The sequence below is a fragment of the Rattus norvegicus genome, chromosome 8 (assembly GCF_036323735.1).
Source record: "Rattus norvegicus strain BN/NHsdMcwi chromosome 8, GRCr8, whole genome shotgun sequence".
Lineage (NCBI taxonomy): Eukaryota > Metazoa > Chordata > Mammalia > Rodentia > Muridae > Rattus > Rattus norvegicus.
Window position 1 is genome coordinate 89,678,786 of NC_086026.1, and position 16,418 is coordinate 89,695,203.

At 42.5% G+C, this 16,418-nt stretch overlaps 1 protein-coding gene across 8 annotated transcripts in view; it reads right to left on the reverse strand.

The window, feature by feature from the left end:
• The window catches only part of Filip1 (filamin A interacting protein 1), a 195,264-nt gene that overhangs the window by 37,277 nt on the left and 141,569 nt on the right, over positions 1-16,418 (reverse strand). For all 8 annotated transcript variants that reach the window (XM_017595471.3, XM_017595472.3, XM_017595467.3 and 5 more), the window contains one exon: positions 6,468-6,646. In XM_017595471.3, the coding sequence (XP_017450960.3) occupies positions 6,468-6,646 (179 nt within the window). The remainder of the gene's footprint in view (positions 1-6,467; positions 6,647-16,418) is intronic.

Here is a 16,418-nt window from a genome sequence, read left to right on the forward strand (position 1 = left end):
TCAATAAAATGCTCAAAAACTGGTTCCAAGAACACATAAAAACATCATTCACCATAATCAGGTAGGCTTCATCCCAGGGATACAGAAATGATTTGATATATGAAAATCTATCAATGCAATCCACCACATAAAAAATTTCAAAGAAAATCACACAATATCATATCATTAGATACTGAAATAGCCTTACACAAAATCCAACACCTCTTCATGGTAAAAGTCTTGGAGAGATCAGGAATTCAAGGTTCATACCTAAATATATTAAAAGCAACATACGGTAAATCAATAGCCAACATCAAATTAAATGGAGAGAATCTTGAAGCAATTCCACTAAAATCAGGAACAAGGCTGTCCCCACTTTCTGTATCTATTCAATATAGTGTTTGAAGTTCTAACTAAAGCCATAAGACAACAAAAGAAGTCAAGGTATCACTATTTGCAGATGGTATGATTGTATATACATAAGCTATCCCCAAAATTCTACCAAAGAACTTCAGCTGATAAACAGCTTCAGCATAGTGACTGGGTATAAAATTAACTCAAACAAATCAGTAGCCTTCTACTTCTCAAAGGATAAATGGGCTGAGAAAGAAATTATGGAAACAACACCCATCATAATAGCCACAAATAATATAAAATATCTTGGTGTGACTCTAACCAAGCAAGTCAAAGATCTGAATGAGAAGAACTTCAAGTCTCTCAAGAAAGAAATGGAAGAATACTTCAGAAGATGGACAGATCCCCCATGCTGATGGATCGGTAGGATTGATAGAGTTAAAATGGACATCCTATACCAAAAGCAACCTGCAGTTTCAGTGCAATCCCCATCAAATTTCCAACTCAATTCTTCACAGAGATAGAAAAAGCAATTCTCAAATTTATATGGAATATGAGAATAGCAAAAACAATACTGAACAGTAAAAGAACTGGAGGAATCACCATTCCTGACCTCAAACTGTGCTGCAGAGCAATAGTGGTAAAAAACAAAAAACAAACAAACAAAAAGCAAAAATTAAAAAACCCCGCATAGTATTGGTACAAAAACAGATAAGTAGATCAATGTAATTGAATCAGAAACCCAGAAATAAACCCACAGAGCTACAGACACTTGATTTTTGACAAAGAAGCCAAGACCATACAGAAGAAAGAATCTTCAACAAATGGTGCTGGTCTAACTGGCAGTCTGCATGTAGAAGAATGTGTATTGATCCATATTTACTCTACCCAAAACTCAAGTCTAAGTGAATCGAGAACCTCAACGTAAAACCAGATACACCGACTGTAATAGAAAGGAAAGTGGGAAGTAGCCTTGAGTGCATTGGCCCAGGAGAAAAAAGACTTAAGGGGACTCTCAGCTCTGAGAATCCCATGATTGAACCCTTTTTTGTTGAGGCCTTTCTGTATTTTCACAGCACTGCTTCATTGTCTTCCTTCTGCCCAAGCCTTCCTTCATTGCATTTTTATGGTATTCCCCACTCCCACCCCCAGCCCCATCAACCATTCTTTGTGTGCTGGTCATTAGACTTCAGAATTCTAATTCCTCTCCTTTCTTAAAAGATGCCCGTCCCCAACCCAGAAATGGTGGACCACTCCTTTAATCCTAGCACCCAGGAGCCAGAGACAAGCAGATGGCTGTCAGTTCAAAGTCAGCCTAATCTACATAGTGACTTTCAGAACAACATTCCACGTGACATTATGGGACCCTGTCTCAAAACCAAGGAAACAACAAACAACATCAACAACACACACATCAAAACAAATCAGAAAACAAAGCTGTAGCAATTTTCTTGGTCATCAGACTAAAAATCGTAAGTGGTAACTTTCCTGATCAAGTTTAAACTCCATGAAGTCAATGTCTGACCTCGTTTCTAAGTCATCTACTTCTTCCTCCTCCATACATTGGGAGAAGGGAAGTGTTCTCTTATTCAGAAGGTAAGAAAGTAGATGCAGGGCTGGAGACATGGCTCAGCGGTTAAGAACACTGACTGCTCTTCCAGAGGTCCTGAGTTCAATTCCCAGCAACCACATGGTGGCTCACAACCATCTGTAATGGGATCCGATGCCCTCCTGTAATGTGTATCTGAGGACAGATGCAGTGTACTCATATAAATAAAAATAAAAAAAATCTTTAAGAAAAAGAAGGTAGATGCAGAAAAAAGTTATTTTCAAACCTGACTCTGTCAGTTACCTATTGGAAAGGGAACTTGTTGGCAGGAGTTTTAATCTGCTTCCCCATTTGTCAGTGGAGACAAGAATCAACAGTACAGTTTTGCAAGATGAAAACAAGGTGGTGTATGTCTATCTCATCAGAAAAGTTGATTCAACTAGCTGTTAGTCAAGCGCTAAGCTTGGAGAAGAGGGCTCAGATGGTTTCTGATTTAAAACAATCCCAACAATTCCAGTCTGCTAGAGCAAGTTCTCAGGCATAGTAGGTCTTGGTTGTGGCTAGAGAGATGGCTCAGCAGTTAAGAACTCTTGCAGAGGACCCTGGTTTGAGTCTCAGCACCCACATGGTGGCTTTTGAGCACCTGTAATTCCAATTTCTTGGAATCTAATCTTCTGGCCTTTGTGGCTACATGTGATGTTCAGACAAATGCAGGCAAACATTTATACACATAAGATAAATCTCTCTTTTTTCAAGTAGTAAAGAAATAGTGGGTTTTGCCCACCTTCACACTGATTTAAAGGAATTTCTTCTCCACTTGGGTCCCTAGAACTACACTTTCTACTGAAAAGGTAAAAGAGTTTCTCCTGAGATGGTGATTTGTATAGTTCTCAAAACAAAACAGGAACATGTACTCCGAAGCCTTGCTGCAATATTATATGATGATATTTATGTTGTTTCCAGCTGAGTTTATAAAGTCCAAAAGCTTTACAAACCTATACTCACAATGGTAGATTTAGACAGCGCACAACATACATACACACACACACACACACACACACACACACACACACATGCCTCTTTTTGATGTAGTCTGGCATTTTTGGAGCAGCCCTAGTGAAGCTTAGGATTAAAATAATAAGACATGCATCTCCGACAGAGAATAAAATACAAACCCTGGAGGTGATCTCCCCTGCTCAGTCTCACGCCTTCAAAGCTCAAGGCCAATAGAAATGTGGGCCAGACAGAATGTAGCGTATTATTCAATCAAGGAAGCTTCCTTTATCCAATCTTATTGGCACAAGATGTTTTCATCTCTATTATTAAAATTTCAAGTTAAACCAATGCCCTTTTCATGGCATTTTCTCTTTCCAACTTGGGACTCTGTGTAGTATATGGTGATAATAATTCATGACCAGTCTGTTAGCATAGCACAGAAAGCAGAGAATATCGTACTTTCCATTTGTAATACTTAATTTGGAGAACTCCTGTACCAGATGAACTGAAGAACTCTTGAAGGGTGAAAATCATTTCTGCATTGTCTTTACAGTCAAAGGGCAAGGGGATGATGGGTGAGGAGGCTTCACTATAATCACCCCCTCACAATGCATCCTAAGAAAACATACCAGATATGCTATTCCAAAGCTGCTTCAAAACCAGTCCTGGGGATACTCTGGCAATCGACTGCTCTAGAGTAGATGCTGATAGCCCTGAGACACCATTGATACCTCTCTTTATATTTTTCTACAACCACAACTCTGCTTTTTAAGCTTTTGTGATATACTTTGAACAAAAAACCCTGAATGATAGAGAGAACCCCCTTCCCCGGGACAACAAGACATTTTGCACAAGTTCTCAGTTTACGTGAATCCAGTTTGGCACCCATAGGGACTGAACTCGGAAGCTTTAGGCAATGCCCAACACCTAGGGTTTCGGTGTTCAATAGATGTCTAGATGTGGACTCACCAATACCTGCTTCTGAGACATATTACGGGTCCCTTTTTATCAACATAAACCATTGTCTAGAAAAAGGAGGACTCTATAGTGGAGAAGTACAAGTAAAGAAAATAAAGTTTAAATATTGCAGGTGCAGGAGAGTCAGTCTCTCTCTCTCTCTCATTCTCTCTCTCGCTCATATTCACTTACTGTGTGTGTGTGTCTGTGTGTGTGTGTCTGTGTGTGTGTGTGTGTGTGTGTGTGTGTGTGTGTGTTGGGGTAGGGGTGAGGCACCTTACCCTTCCACACCCAGAGGGACAAGAGGGACAAGCTTAGCGAACATGGACAAAGCCCCTGGGACATCACAACGCTTTCTTCTTTGCACATTCTCAGAATAGACACAGAGGCACCTGAAGGGACATTCTTGGCTGTTTGTTTGTTACTAACAAAAAGGCTTTGGAGGTGCGAACTGGCTGGTTTTGTGTGTCTACTTGACACAAGCTAGAGTCATTCGAGAGAAAGGAGCCTCATTTGAGGAAATGCCTCCTTAGATCAAGCTATAATGCATTTTCTCAATTAGTGGTCACTGGGAGGAGGCCCAGCCTATTGTGAGCGGTGCTATTACTGGGCTGGTGTCTTGGGTTCTTTAAGAAAGGTTGAGCAAGCCATGTGAAGCAAGACAGTAAGCTTGTTGTTCATGGTGTTTTGTTGTAGCAATAGAAACTCTAAGATAGGGAAGAGGAGAAGGGAAGGGAAACATGTGAGCAAAGACTTGTCGTAGTCCCTTAGGACCCCAGCTAATGCTCTGAAGTGTAACTTTCCAGGAGAGAGGTGAGAGGAACAGGCACCAGGAGAGGGAGGAGGGGGACCAGGGAGGGGGAGGAGGTAGAGTGATGCTCGGGAGTCAGGAGAAGGAGGATGGACATTCAGACAGAGGGAGGCCAGAGATGGGGAGAGAGAGGCTAGGAAGCCCAGAGAGGTAGAGCCACAGTATGGGTGACCTGATGTCCTGCCAGGTCCTTAAGATTTAAATACAAATGCTCACTTCAAAAGCAGGACCAACCCAGAGCATTTTAGTGGGGTAGTTTGGAAACCACCTGGGAATGGAGTTACCGATGATTCTGAGATAACCACACATATGCTAGGAACAGAACTAGGGTCCTCTGCAAAACCAGTGAGCACCTTAATTTTCAAACCATCTCTCCAATCCCTGGGTTTTTAAGGTAGTAACTCAGGTAGCCTGGCATGTCCTCTAACTCACTATGTAGCCAAGGTTAGCTAGCCTTCCATTCCTGATCCTCCTGATTCTACTTTCCAAATGCTGAGAGGCCAAGGAACCGGGAGAGGGGGGTCTAATTGCCCTAGCAGGGCTTCCTATCATGCTGGATCTACAGTTTAAGACCAGATAGTTCTCAAACTGAGGGCAGGGGCTTATTCTCCCTGGTTACCCAAGGTTACCAGAAATGCTTAACCAGCTCATCTGTTCAAACAAGCGAGCCTTGGCTAACTGCAATTTAAAAGAAACACAAAGAAACTGTCATTTAGGAACATAGGACATATAACCTAATTGCTTTCTTTCCATTTCTCCCCCTAAACCCAGGAAGAGGTAACATTACCAATTACATATTTTTTTAAACTTTATAAATTCAACCTGTTTGGTATCATGTGTTGGTTTTGGTTTGTTGTTTGATTTTTGTTGTTGTTTTGTTTTGTTTTTGAGACAAGCTTTCATGTAGCACAGACTGACCTTGAACTTGTTATATTGCTGAGGCTGGCCCTGAGCCTTCTGCCTCCACATCCCAAAGGGTGGGGGTTACAAGCAGTTCAATGTCAGTGGTTTCATCAAAGAAGTAACCATTTGATGGAAGGACAGGAGAGATATAAACGAGTGAGTCCAGCAGCTATGTAGAAAGCTTTACCACTGAGATCTCTGCTTCTGGTTGACGGGCTGTGGTTTACAGAAACAGTGCTACGAGAGTAGATGTGTAGGGTGAACTCTAGGGAGCAGAGGATGCCCTGGATGAGTAAAGTCTTTAGTGAATTTTGATTGTTGGCATGGGGGCAGCCATGTCTAGGACTCTAATACCTCAGCCCCAAAGGTGGGTCAAAACCTTTCCCAGGTGAGGCTTGGAGGAATGACAAAGTTTTCCTCCTGGGCGGTGCAAACCATTGACCAGTTTGCGCAAAAAACCTAGCACCTGCCGCTTCCTCCCCTTGGATGTTCACTGTATGAAACCAGCCATAGAGATTTCCTACAGAAACTGGCTCCCCCCACCCAAGTACATAACGAACACGCTAAGGTTCCGGGTTGTAGCAATAGGTGCTACTCCATCAGAGTGCACACACCCAACCTGACCACAGTTTTTCTGTACATGTGTCTGTGTGTCTGTCATTTTTTCCTCCCCTCACAGGCCCTAGTCAGGGCTCCAAGACCGATGGCCGGTGGGTCATGGTAGAACGGTTTTGGTTTGGTTTCTTAAAAATGTAAAGTGTGGACCTAGGGCTGTAGAGGTGGCTCAGGAGTTGAAAGCACTCGTTGCTCTTATAGCACATGTGGATTTGGTTTCCATCACCCACGCGGTAGCTCACAGTCATTTACAACTCCAGTTCTAGGGGACCCAGATGTGACGGGCGCCTGCGCGTAGGTTACCTCTCTCGCTCCTGCTCCAGCAGGTTGGTGAAGTCGTCGCTCTTGTTCATGTAGTCAGTGTGCTTGTGCTTCTCGTTCTCCAGCTCGTACACGGTGCGCCTGTGACACTTCTCAGCCAGCAGCAGCTGCTCTAGCATGCGGCGGTACGTCTCCTTCTGCTTTTCCTCCAGTCTGTCCAGCTGAGAGAGCAAAACCCGGAAAGAGTTTAACCGCCTGACTCCATCGGCACTGACTGCAAATTGCTAACACTGGCCTAAGGGATTCCGACCTGATGGAGAACATTGCTGGGGAAACTGCCTCCTCCTTCTGCTATTTTCTCAATGCCAATTGGCTTTATAAACTAGCCGTAATAGTACATTGTGGTACACGCCCTTAATCCCAGCACTCTGGAGGCAGAAGCAGGCAGATCTTGGAGTTTGAGACCCTCCTGGTCTACAAAGTGAATTCCAGGACAGCCAGGGCTACACAGGAAAACCCTTTCTTAAACAAACTAAAACAAAACAAAACAAAACAACAACAACAACAACAACAAAACTAGCCATAACAATCCGTAAGCTTTTGGTTTGTCGTTTGAGACTCCGTCTTGTTATGCAGCACTGGCTGGCCTCCAGCTTCAAATCTCCTCGCCTCAGCCTCCTTCATGCCAAAATTAAAAGTGTGTGCTTATACCCTGTTCACAATGCTACAATTTACCTGCCGGCCTTCTGGAGTGGACTCACTAAATTTTAGAATACATTATTCCTCAGAAAGTGGATAACACCCGCGGATCCCGGCCCGCAGCAGCTCTCTGCTCCCAGACCCGGTGAGAGAGAGACCCAACCGCCTGGTCAGGTGGGCACTCCTGAGGCTGCAGAGCGGAAGAGACCACCAACACTGCTCACCCCTGCCCACATCCCTGGCCCAAGAGGAATCTGTATAAGGCCTCTGGGCTCCCGTGGGGGAGGGCCCAGGAGCGGCAGGACCCCTGCGCCTGAGACACCGCCGGAACCTGAAGGAAACAGACCGGATAAACAGTTCTCTGCACCCAAATCCCGTGGGAGGGAGAGCTAAACCTTCAGAGAGGCAGACAAGCCTGGGAAACCAGAAGAGACTGCTCCCTGCACACACATCTCGGACGCCAGAGGAAAAAGCCAAAGACCATCTGGAACCCTGGTGCACTGAAGCTCCCGGAAGGGGCAGCACAGGTCTTCCTGGTTGCTGCCGCTGCAGAGAGCCCCTGGGCAGCACCCCACAAGCGAACTTGAGCCTCGGAACCACAGGTAAGACCAAATTTTCTGCTGCAAGAAAGCTGCCTGGTGAACTCAAGACACAGGCCCACAGGAACAGCGAAGACCTGTAGAGAGGAAAAACTACACGCCCGAAAGCAGAACACTCTGTCCCCATAACTGACTGAAAGAGAGGAAAACAGGTCTACAGCACTCCTGACACACAGGCTTATAGGACAGTCTAGCCACTGTCAGAAATAGCAGAACAAAGTAACACTAGAGATAATCTGATGGCGAGAGGCAAGCGCAGGAACCCAAGCAACAGAAACCAAGACTACATGCCATCATCGGAGCCCAATTCTCCCACCAAAACAAACATGGAATATCCAAACACACCAGAAAAGCAAGATCTAGTTTCAAAATCATATTTGATCATGATGCTGGAGGACTTCAAGAAAGACATGAACACACTTAGGGAAACACAGGAAAACATTAATAAACAAGTAGAAGCCTACAGAGAGGAATCGCAAAAATCCCTGAAAGAATTCCAGGAAAACACAATCAAACAGTTGAAGGAATTAAAAATGGAAATAGAAGCAATCAAGAAAGAACACATGGAAACAACCCTGGATATAGAAAACCAAAAGAAGAGACAAGGAGCTGTAGATACAAGCTTCACCAACAGAATACAAGAGATGGAAGAGAGAATCTCAGGAGCAGAAGATTCCATAGAAATCATTGACTCAACTGTCAAAGATAATGTAAAGCGGAAAAAGCTACTGGTCCAAAACATACAGGAAATCCAGGACTCAATGAGAAGATCAAACCTAAGGATAATAGGTATAGAAGAGAGTGAAGACTCCCAGCTCAAAGGACCAGTAAATATCTTCAACAAAATCATAGAAGAAAACTTCCCTAACCTAAAAAAAGAGATACCCATAGACATACAAGAAGCCTACAGAACTCCAAATAGATTGGACCAGAAAAGAAACACCTCCCGTCACATAATTGTCAAAACACCAAACGCACAAAATAAAGAAAGAATATTAAAAGCAGTAAGGGAAAAAGGTCAAGTAACATATAAAGGGAGACCTATCAGAATCACACCAGACTTCTCGCCAGAAACTATGAAGGCCAGAAGATCCTGGACTGATGTCATACAGACCCTAAGAGAACACAAATGCCAGCCCAGGTTACTGTATCCAGCAAAACTCTCAATTAACATTGATGGAGAAACCAAGATATTCCATGACAAAACCAAATTTACACAATATCTTTCTACAAATCCAGCACTACAAAGGATAATAAATGGTAAAGCCCAACATAAGGAGGCAAGCTATACCCTAGAAGAAGCAAGAAAATAATCGTCTTGGCAACAAAACAAAGAGAATGAAAGCACACAAACATAACCTCACATCCAAATATGAATATAAAGGGAAACAATAATCACTATTCCTTAATATCTCTCAATATCAATGGCCTCAACTCCCCAATAAAAAGACATAGATTAACAAACTGGATACGCAACGAGGACCCTGCATTCTGCTGCCTACAAGAAACACACCTCAGAGACAAAGACAGACACTACCTCAGAGTGAAAGGCTGGAAAACAACTTTCCAAGCAAATGGTCAGAAGAAGCAAGCTGGAGTAGCCATTCTAATATCAAATAAAATCAATTTCCAACTAAAAGTCATCAAAAAAGATAAGGAAGGACACTTCATATTCATCAAAGGAAAAATCCACCAAGATGAACTCTCAATCCTAAATATCTATGCCCCAAATACAAGGGCACCTACATACGTAAAAGAAACCTTACTAAAGCTCAAAACACACATTGCACCTCACACAATAATAGTGGGAGATTTCAACACCCCACTCTCATCAATGGACAGATCATGGAAACAGAAATTAAACAGTGATGTCGACAGACTAAGAGAAGTCATGAGCCAAATGGACTTAACGGATATTTATAGAACATTCTATCCTAAAGCAAAAGGATATACCTTCTTCTCAGCTCCTCATGGTACTTTCTCCAAAATTGACCATATAATTGGTCAAAAAACGGGCCTCAACAGGTACAGAAAGATAGAAATAATCCCATGCGTGCTATTGGACCACCACGGCCTAAAACTGGTCTTCAATAACAATAAGGGAAGAATGCCCACATATACGTGGAAATTGAACAATGCTCTACTCAATGATAACCTGGTCAAGGAAGAAATAAAGAAAGAAATTAAAAACTTTTTAGAATTTAATGAAAATGAAGGTACAACATACCCAAACTTATGGGACACAATGAAAGTTGTGCTAAGAGGAAAACTCATAGCGCTGAGTGCCTGCAGAAAGAAACAGGAAAGAGCATATGTCAGCAGCTTGACAGCACACCTAAAAGCTCTAGAACAAAAAGAAGCAAATACACCCAGGAGGAGTAGAAGGCAGGAAATAATCAAACTCAGAGCTGAAATCAACCAAGTAGAAACAAAAAGGACCATAGAAAGAATCAACAGAACCAAAAGTTGGTTCTTTGAGAAAACCAACAAGATAGATAAACCCTTAGCCAGACTAACGAGAGGACACAGAGAGTGCGTCCAAATTAACAAAATCAGAAATGAAAAGGGAGACATAACTACAGATTCAGAGGAAATTCAAAAAATCATCAGATCTTACTATAAAAACCTATATTCAACAAAATTTGAAAATCTTCAGGAAATGGACAATTTCCTAGACAGATACCAGGTATCGAAGTTAAATCAGGAACAGATAAACCAGTTAAACAACCCCATAACTCCTAAGGAAATAGAAGCAGTCATTAAAGGTCTCCCAACCAAAAAGAGCCCAGGTCCAGACGGGTTTAGTGCAGAATTCTATCAAACCTTCATAGAAGACCTCATACCAATATTATCCAAACTATTCCACAAAATTGAAACAGACGGAGCACTCCCGAATTCCTTCTACGAAGCCACAATTACTCTTATACCTAAACCACACAAAGACACAACAAAGAAAGAGAACTTCAGACCAATTTCCCTTATGCATATTGACGCAAAAATACTCAATAAAATTCTGGCAAACCGAATTCAAGAGCACATCAAAACAATCATCCACCATCATCAAGTAGGCTTCATCCCAGACATGCAGGGATGGTTTAATATACGGAAAACCATCAATGTGATCCATTATATAAACAAACTGAAAGAACAGAATCACATGATCATTTCATTAGATGCTGAGAAAGCATTTGACAAAATTCAACACCCCTTCATGATAAAAGTCCTGGAAAGAATAGGAATTCAAGGCCCATACCTAAACATAGTAAAAGCCATATACAGCAAACCAGTTGCTAACATTAAACTAAATGGAGAGAAACTTGAAGCAATCCCACTAAAATCAGGGACTAGACAAGGCTGCCCACTCTCTCCCTACTTATTCAATATAGTTCTTGAAGTTCTAGCCAGAGCAATCAGACAACAAAAGGAGATCAAAGGGATACAGATCGGAAAAGAAGAGGTCAAAATATCACTATTTGCAGATGACATGATAGTATATTTAAGTGATCCCAAAAGTTCCACCAGAGAACTACTAAAGCTGATAAACAACTTCAGCAAAGTGGCTGGGTATAAAATTAACTCAAATAAATCAGTTGCCTTCCTCTATACAAAAGAGAAACAAGCCGAGAAAGAAATTAGGGAAACGACACCCTTCATAATAGACCCAAATAATATAAAGTACCTCGGTGTGACTTTAACCAAGCAAGTAAAAGATCTGTACAATAAGAACTTCAAGACACTGAGGAAAGAAATTGAAGAAGACCTCAGAAGATGGAAAGATCTCCCATGCTCATGGATTGGCAGGATTAATATAGTAAAAATGGCCATTTTACCAAAAGCAATCTACAGATTCAATGCAATCCCCATCAAAATACCAATCCAATTCTTCAAAGAGTTAGACAGAACAATTTGCAAATTCATCTGGAATAACAAAAAACCCAAGATAGCTAAAGCTATCCTCAACAATAAAAGGACTTCAGGGGGAATCACTATCCCTGAACTCAAGCAGTATTACAGAGCAATAGTGATAAAAACTGCATGGTATTGGTACAGAGACAGACAGATAGACCAATGGAATAGAATTGAAGACCCAGAAATGAACCCACACACCTATGGTCACTTGATTTTTGACAAAGGAGCCAAAACCATCCAATGGAAAAAAGATAGCATTTTCAGCAAATGGTGCTGGTTCAACTGGAGGGCAACATGTAGAAGAATGCAGATCGATCCATCCTTATCACCCTGTACAAAGCTTAAGTCCAAGTGGATCAAGGACCTCCACATCAAACCAGACACACTCAAACTAATAGAAGAAAAACTAGGGAAACATCTGGAACACATGGGCACTGGAAAAAATTTCCTGAACAAAACACCAATGGCTTATGCTCTAAGATCAAGAATCGACAAATGGGATCTCATAAAACTGCAAAGCTTCTGTAAGGCAAAGGACACTGTGGTTAGGACAAAACGGCAACCAACAGATTGGGAAAAGATCTTTACCAATCCTACAACAGATAGAGGCCTTATATCCAAAATATAGAAAGAACTCAAGAAGTTAGACCGCAGGGAAACAAATAACCCTATTAAAAAATGGGGTTCAGAGCTAAACAAAGAATTCACAGCTGAGGAATGCCGAATGGCTGAGAAACACCTAAAGAAATGTTCAACATCTTTAGTCATAAGGGAAATGCAAATCAAAACAACCCTGAGATTTCACCTCACACCAGTGCGATTGGCTAAGATCAAAAACTCAGGTGACAACAGATGCTGGCGAGGATGTGGAGAAAGAGGAACACTCCTCCATTGTTGGTGGGATTGCAGACTGGTAAAACCATTCTGGAAATCAGTCTGGAGGTTCTTCAGAAAATTGGACATTGAACTGCCTGAGGATCCAGCTATACCTCTCTTGGGCATATAACCAAAAGATGCCTCAACATATAAAAGAGACACGTGCTCCACTATGTTCATCGCAGCCTTATTTATAATAGCCAGAAAATGGAAAGAACCCAGATGCCCTTCAACAGAGGAATGGATACAGAAAATGTGGTACATCTACACAATGGAATATTACTCAGCTATCAAAAACAACGAGTTTATGAAATTCGTAGGCAAATGGTTGGAACTGGAAAATATCATCCTGAGTGAGCTAACCCAATCACAGAAAGACATACATGGTATGCACTCATTGATAAGTGGCTATTAGCCCAAATGCTTGAATTACCCTAGATCCCTAGAACAAACGAAACTCAAGACGGATGATCAAAATGTGAATGCTTCACTCCTTCTTTAAATGAGGAAAAAGAATACCCTTGGCAGGGAAGGGAGAGGCAAAGATTAAAACAGAGACTTAAGGAACACCCATTCAGAGCCTGCCCCACATGTGGCCCATACATATACAGCCACCCAATTAGACAAGATGGATGAAGCAAAGAAGTGCAGACCGACAGGAGCCGGATGTAGATCGCTCCTGAGAGACACAGCCAGAATACAGCAAATACAGAGGCGAATGCCAGCAGCAAACCACTGAACTGAGAATAGGTCCCCTATTGAAGGAATCAGAGAAAGAACTGGAAGAGCTTGAAGGGGCTCGAGACCCCAAAAGTACAACAATGCCAAGCAACCAGAGCTTCCAGGGACTAAGCCACTACCTAAAGACTATACATGGACTGACCCTGGACTCTGACCCCATAGGTAGCAATGAATATCCTAGTAAGAGCACCAGTGGAAGGGGAAGCCCTGGGTCCTGCTAAGACTGAACCCCCAGTGAACTAGACTATGGGGGGAGGGCGGCAATGGGGGGAGGGTTGGGAGGGGAACACCCATAAGGAAGGGGAGGGGGGAGGGGTATGTTTGCCCGGAAACCGGGAAAGGGAATAACACTCGAAATGTATATAAGAAATACTCAAGTTAATAAAAAAAAAAAAAAAGAAAGTGGATAACATCTTCCTCATCTCAGAAAAGCTAAGATCTCACCATCTACATGTATGTATGTATCAGACTTCTCTTCTGGGAATTAATTATCACTGTTATAAGCTTATAATCATCTGAATTTCTAAGGAAAGTATAGGAAAGCTCCAGAGTTCTGGTTTTGTTTTATTTTGTTTTCTGTTTCTGTTTCTGTTTCTGTTTTTGTTTTTCCTTCAAGACATGTTAAATGTAGGGAGGCCGTTGGGAACATTTAAAGAGCACATTTCTCTGAATGAGTTCTTACACATCTAACTCAGGGTTGCTATTTGTGACCAGACCTCGTGAGTCCTTCAGCTCTGACTATGGCCCCTACGTCTGCACGAAGTATGTTTAGTAAATGCCTGTTCAAGAGGACCAAATGTTACTATTTTGACCCCTCCTGTCCTGCTCACTACCCCTTCTCTCAAACTCCAGCACAAAGGTTTTTAACCTGCACTGCGGAGGTGAGGTGGCCCACTGTGGGGCTGTGCATGTGGGACTGGTCAGCAGAACCCTCTCCCCCCTCATCCCATGCAGCAAGGGATGTTAGCAACATCTTTCCAACCAGATGCCACCAGCACCACCTCCAGCTGTGATGAGCTAAGGACCTGACATTGTTCCATGTTTTCTGAAAAAAAAAATTTCTTTACTTCTCCCCATCCCTTCTGAGCACACTATTCCAGGCAGGCCAGAGATTACAATCCATTCTCAATCTCATTAATGACACCCTAGCCCTCCTGGGGAGCGGGACTGCAGAGAGTGTCAACACCCAAGCTGTCCTCTGGGTTTCCATGCTTGTCCTTCCATCTCGGGAAACCTTGACAGTCCTCTTTACAGGTGTGTGAGCAGTTCATTGAGAATGGATTGTTTCTGGGATGCTAATAAAATGGGAGTCACTTGACCCTCCTGTCTTGTCTTTGCTTTGGGGTAGATGTCAAATGGAGACTGGTTGAAAAACTGATAACTCATAGTGCCCAGACCTTTATTTACAGTTTGGCAGCCAAACTTCTTTCTGTGCCTTTGACAAGCCTGGAAAATCATTTGAAGGGCAGCTCTGCTCTGTCTCTGTCACTATTGCCCCCATCAAGGGACAAGGCCATGCTTATTTAAGGCTCTATTTGGAATACAGAGTCAAGTACCTAAGAGTCACTCTTAATTTATTTTGCATTCTGTATACCGTAGCATGATTGAGCTCTGAAAGTCCAGTCTCCATTGTGATCTCAATCTCGCCAAAGAACTGTATGGGGGAAGATCATGGCGTATGAATTGGATGGGAGATGGAATATGGGCATCCATATAGAATAACAGCACACAGAAATATCAAATGTTCTGGTGTGGCCTCAGCACACAGCAGGCCTTGGCCTTGACCACACGGGCTTTAAGGCAGTGATAGTCTTAGGTTGGACCACTGGAGTGGGCTATTGGAGTGGCTGTGACTAATGTTCATCTCAACATTTGTCATACAGTTCATTGTAATCATGGTGGCATTATGAGGAGATAGTCTTCCAGATTCAGTACAGGCTGAGGAATTCCTGCCCAGTGTGGTGAACTCTGCTTAAAGCATTAGTGTGGCATCTAGCTTTCAATCTTAAATTCTGCATGTAAAACTTGCATGGGTAATATGATCAGATCTGACAGATATTTTTCCTTCCTTCCTTCCTCCCTTTCATTCTTTCTTTCTTTCTTTTTCTTGGCTCTATAGAACTTGTTAAGTGACTGAAGATTGACACCTCCCACCCTCAGCAATATATCCTGCAGATTCATGCTCTGTGCACTGACTTTGGGTTTTGGGTTTTTAAGAGGTGACTCATCATAGATGAATGGCTGTTAATGAAGAACAGTGCAACTGCACTGGGAATCTATTATTTTAGACATATAACTCATTTGAATAGAGGGGAAGCAAAATGGAAACCTCAAGAATTTTCTAAGGAAAGAAAGAATGTACCTAGAAGTCTTTTTTTGTTTTGTTTGTTTTGTTTGTTTTTTGTTTTTCAAAGCAAGGTTTCTCGGTGTAGCCCTGGCTATCCTGGAACTCAATATGTAGACAAAGCCAGCCTTGAACATCTGCCTCTGTCTCCCAAGTAAAAGGCATGGACCACCAAGCACAATTTTGGTTAAGTGTGTGTGTGTGTGTGTGTGTGTGTGTGTGTGTGTGTGTGTGTGTGTGTGTGTGTTCCTAAGAGGGTGCCCATGCCAAAGTGCTAGTGTGTAGGTCAGAGGACCTCTGGCACAGACCAGCCCTCTCCTTTCACCATGGTTCTCAGGCTGGAACTCCAGTTTTCCAGCTTGGTGGCAAGCACCTTTATTTGCACAACCATCTTACAGGCCTCAGGAGTAGCAGGCTTGAGAAAGGGAGCAGTGTCAGCCTGTTTTATGTCAAAAGAACATAACTTTGGAGATAATTTTAGCTCTGCTGTTTGCAAAGAGCCAATTCCAATGCACTGAGGAATCTAGGAAGACGAAAATCAACCGAAGGTAACATATAAGGTCTTAGCAACAAAATTGGCTCACAGAGAAGGGACATAGGTTTGGGTGTGCATAGGATAAAGTTGTAAAAGAAACATTTTAATCACAGTTGAATCAGAATTGGGGAATGGTGGAGTCAGGAGATCCCCAAAGCAGAGGAAGGTGATTCTTGTACACAGAGGGTATTAGGACCCAAAATACAACTGAGGAACATGCTATAAATCTTCAAGTGGTCTCATGAGATCACCTATAGCCTTTCCCCTGGGGATGCAACAGATTTTCAAGA